At 37.7% G+C, this 2751-nt stretch overlaps 1 protein-coding gene across 1 annotated transcript; it reads left to right on the forward strand.

Moving 5' to 3' along the window:
* Nucleotides 1-256: 256 nt before the first annotated feature.
* LOC110409274 (uncharacterized) lies at nt 257-2369 on the forward strand. Its single transcript, XM_021418567.2, has 4 exons — nt 257-478; nt 603-1046; nt 1722-1752; nt 1869-2369. Exons 1-4 carry the CDS (start codon nt 451-453, stop codon nt 2035-2037), a joined length of 672 nt encoding a protein of 223 aa, XP_021274242.1. The 5' UTR covers nt 257-450; the 3' UTR covers nt 2038-2369.
* The last annotated feature ends 382 nt before the right edge of the window (nt 2370-2751 follow it).

Below are 2751 nucleotides of genomic sequence, written 5' to 3' on the forward strand. Positions count from 1 at the left end.
AATTTTCATATCCATATTTCAAATTCACTATAACTTTGAATTATGGGAGCTCCTAGCTGTGAATTTGTCATTTCAAAATTAGTGATTGCAGTTGTTATCCTCTGATTTATTCTCTGAATTCAAACTTTTATTTGCTTTACATGTTGGACATGGAATGTTCACAGCTTTCCCATGTGGGCAATGCCTCTCTTTTTCAAAATCAGCACTGTTCTTTTTCTAGAAGGAAGTCTTTTCTGTTAGGATACAGTAGGTCTCCCACTCATTGCCTGTTCTTTCAAAATTTTAATCATTGTTCTTCAACTTTGAACATTTCCCCTTTTCTTTTTTGTCATTAATTATTGCATACAAAAACAATCTAATCTAATCTTTGCTTGCTTGTCTTCCTAATGAAGCTCTTCCTTCAGTCTACCAAATGACTTTGTCCTCGTTTCGATAGTGCTTTGCCTTAACATGGTCTCAATTTCTATACCTTTTCAATGTCAGTATTCATTAAGAGAACAATTTCTTTAATTTTAATTCTCAATTCTTTCTGATTAGGTGATTAATTATCATAAAATAAGAAAGAGCTCAGAGCTAACCCCTTTTTTAAAATCATGATTCAGGTCCAAGTGATGCTAGGAAGGCTGATATTTCCACTGACAAAAAGGACATTACCACTCCAATAACAACCGTCCCTACAATAATTCCCAGCACTTCTACTTCATCCAATCCAGTTTTGAATCCCAATTCGAACCCGGATTCGCCATCTCCGGTGACCATGACTCCGATGACGGTTCCAACTACAATGACATCCCCTGTATCTTCAGGGGGCAGCTGGTGTGTGGCTAGCCAGAGTGCATCCAAGACTGCATTACAAGTTGCTCTAGACTACGCATGTGGCTACGGTGGTGCTGATTGTGCAGCAATTCAGCCCGGAGGTGGCTGCTACAACCCCAACACTCTTCGTGATCATGCTTCTTACGCATTTAACAGCTATTACCAGAAGAATCCAGTTCCTAGTAGCTGTAATTTTGGAGGGACCGCTGTTACTACCAGCACTGATCCAAGTAAGTTAATGTCTTTTAACGTGTGTTTTCTGATAGGATCCGAGTTATCCCGACTAAATTAATGAGCTGGGCCTGGGTTGTCCACTCCCCAATACTCAGCCCAACTCTTCCATCAATGGCTGGCTTTGCTTTTATTTACTCCGATACTTGTTAAAAAATGACTCCCCAGCATATTCCCTTCATCAACTGTTCAAAAGCTCTAATTAATCCCTAATTCCAGTGAAAAAATTAATGTGTGGTTATAAAGTAGGTGTATGATGGGTGGAGACTAAATAACGTTATTATCCCTCTGCTATAATTGATCTTTTCAATGTTTAAGTAAAAAGAATTTTTTAAGTCCAAAAAAAAAAAAAAGGCTAAAGTAAAAGGAGATGCCTTAAATGATAGGTATGTGGTTTTTATTTAAAAAAAAAATCATTTGAGAATGGAGTCTTAAACCTATGATGCAATTAGTTTCAAATTGTGATGGAATATAAAGTCGGATCCTTGTTGTTTATATTTTGAATAGATTGAATTCGGATCATAAAAGATATGTAAATTTGATATTATCCATGAATATATATATATATAATCTTAACGAAGGTAAAAATGTGTATTTATGATGTATGAATTAGTATATGTGCTACAAGTGGGGAATACTATTTCGAGACTTATCCAACTTGACCATGATCTCAGGTAGCGGGACATGTCAGTATCAATCCACAAGGTAAACTTTCCTATCCACAAATGCCTACCTAATACTGTGCTTTCGTTTATCATATCTTTTCCACCAAGTTAACAGTTAATTCGTAACAAATCACTTGCCGTACGTTGGAATTGCAGCACAAGTTCTTCCGTCTTAAACACGACCAATTCAAATGGTTCAAATGTTTTCGGCGCTGTGCCTTCACACCCATCTCCATCAGCTGACGCCGCCACCAAATTGGACCGCTCTCTGCCATTTCTCCCAGTGGCGTGCCTCATTTTGTTGCTGGCCAGATTCTATCAGTAGAAATAGATGAACAGATGAAAACCTCATTCATTTTTTCTTTTTTTTTTATTTCTGAAGGAGTCCTCTCAGGTGCCACAAGGTTTTTGATTTTTCATGAAAACTAAGGTGAACCAACATTTTGCGGAGAAGTGCCAGCTAGTTGGCTTGACTGGAGGCATGAATCCCAGGATATCAGTTTTGGTGTGTAGATAAGTTGTTTACTGATCGATAACATGTAGGAAAAGGAATTCAGGAGAGAAACATGTTTTAATTTTCAGTTTGTGTGCTTTTGTACTTGAAAACAGTTCAACGTATAGCAATATATATTTCTTTCTTTTTACTGTTAAGAACAATGGTATCCCATGTAGAAACAAAGCTACAGCCTCTTCAGATTTGGAATTAGTCTCTTAATTAATGAGAATGATTTATTTAATTATCAACGAGATTAAGAAATGTAACTTGTTGGGAGAGTACAGTTGGCTGCCAATCATTGTTCTCTATTTTAACTTGTTTTCCCGTTAAATTTGCTTAGCTTTTTGGCCCACCATTTCTCACATAAATTATAGCTCTTTTCTGCACTCCGTCATGGAGGACCATAGCCTTTCCCTACCTCTCTTAGCTTCCCCTGCCGCTGTCTCCTCCTCTGCCTCCGCTGTAGAGGATGATGGAAACGGTTCTTTCTCGTCGAGTTCCCGAATCATTCCCCGGTTTCTTTTGGTAATTTTCATTGGAGCA

This window comes from Theobroma umbraticum, unplaced genomic scaffold (assembly GCF_002168275.2).
Source record: "Theobroma umbraticum cultivar Fairchild unplaced genomic scaffold, ASM216827v3 scaffold_44.0, whole genome shotgun sequence".
Classification (NCBI taxonomy): domain Eukaryota; kingdom Viridiplantae; phylum Streptophyta; class Magnoliopsida; order Malvales; family Malvaceae; genus Theobroma; species Theobroma umbraticum.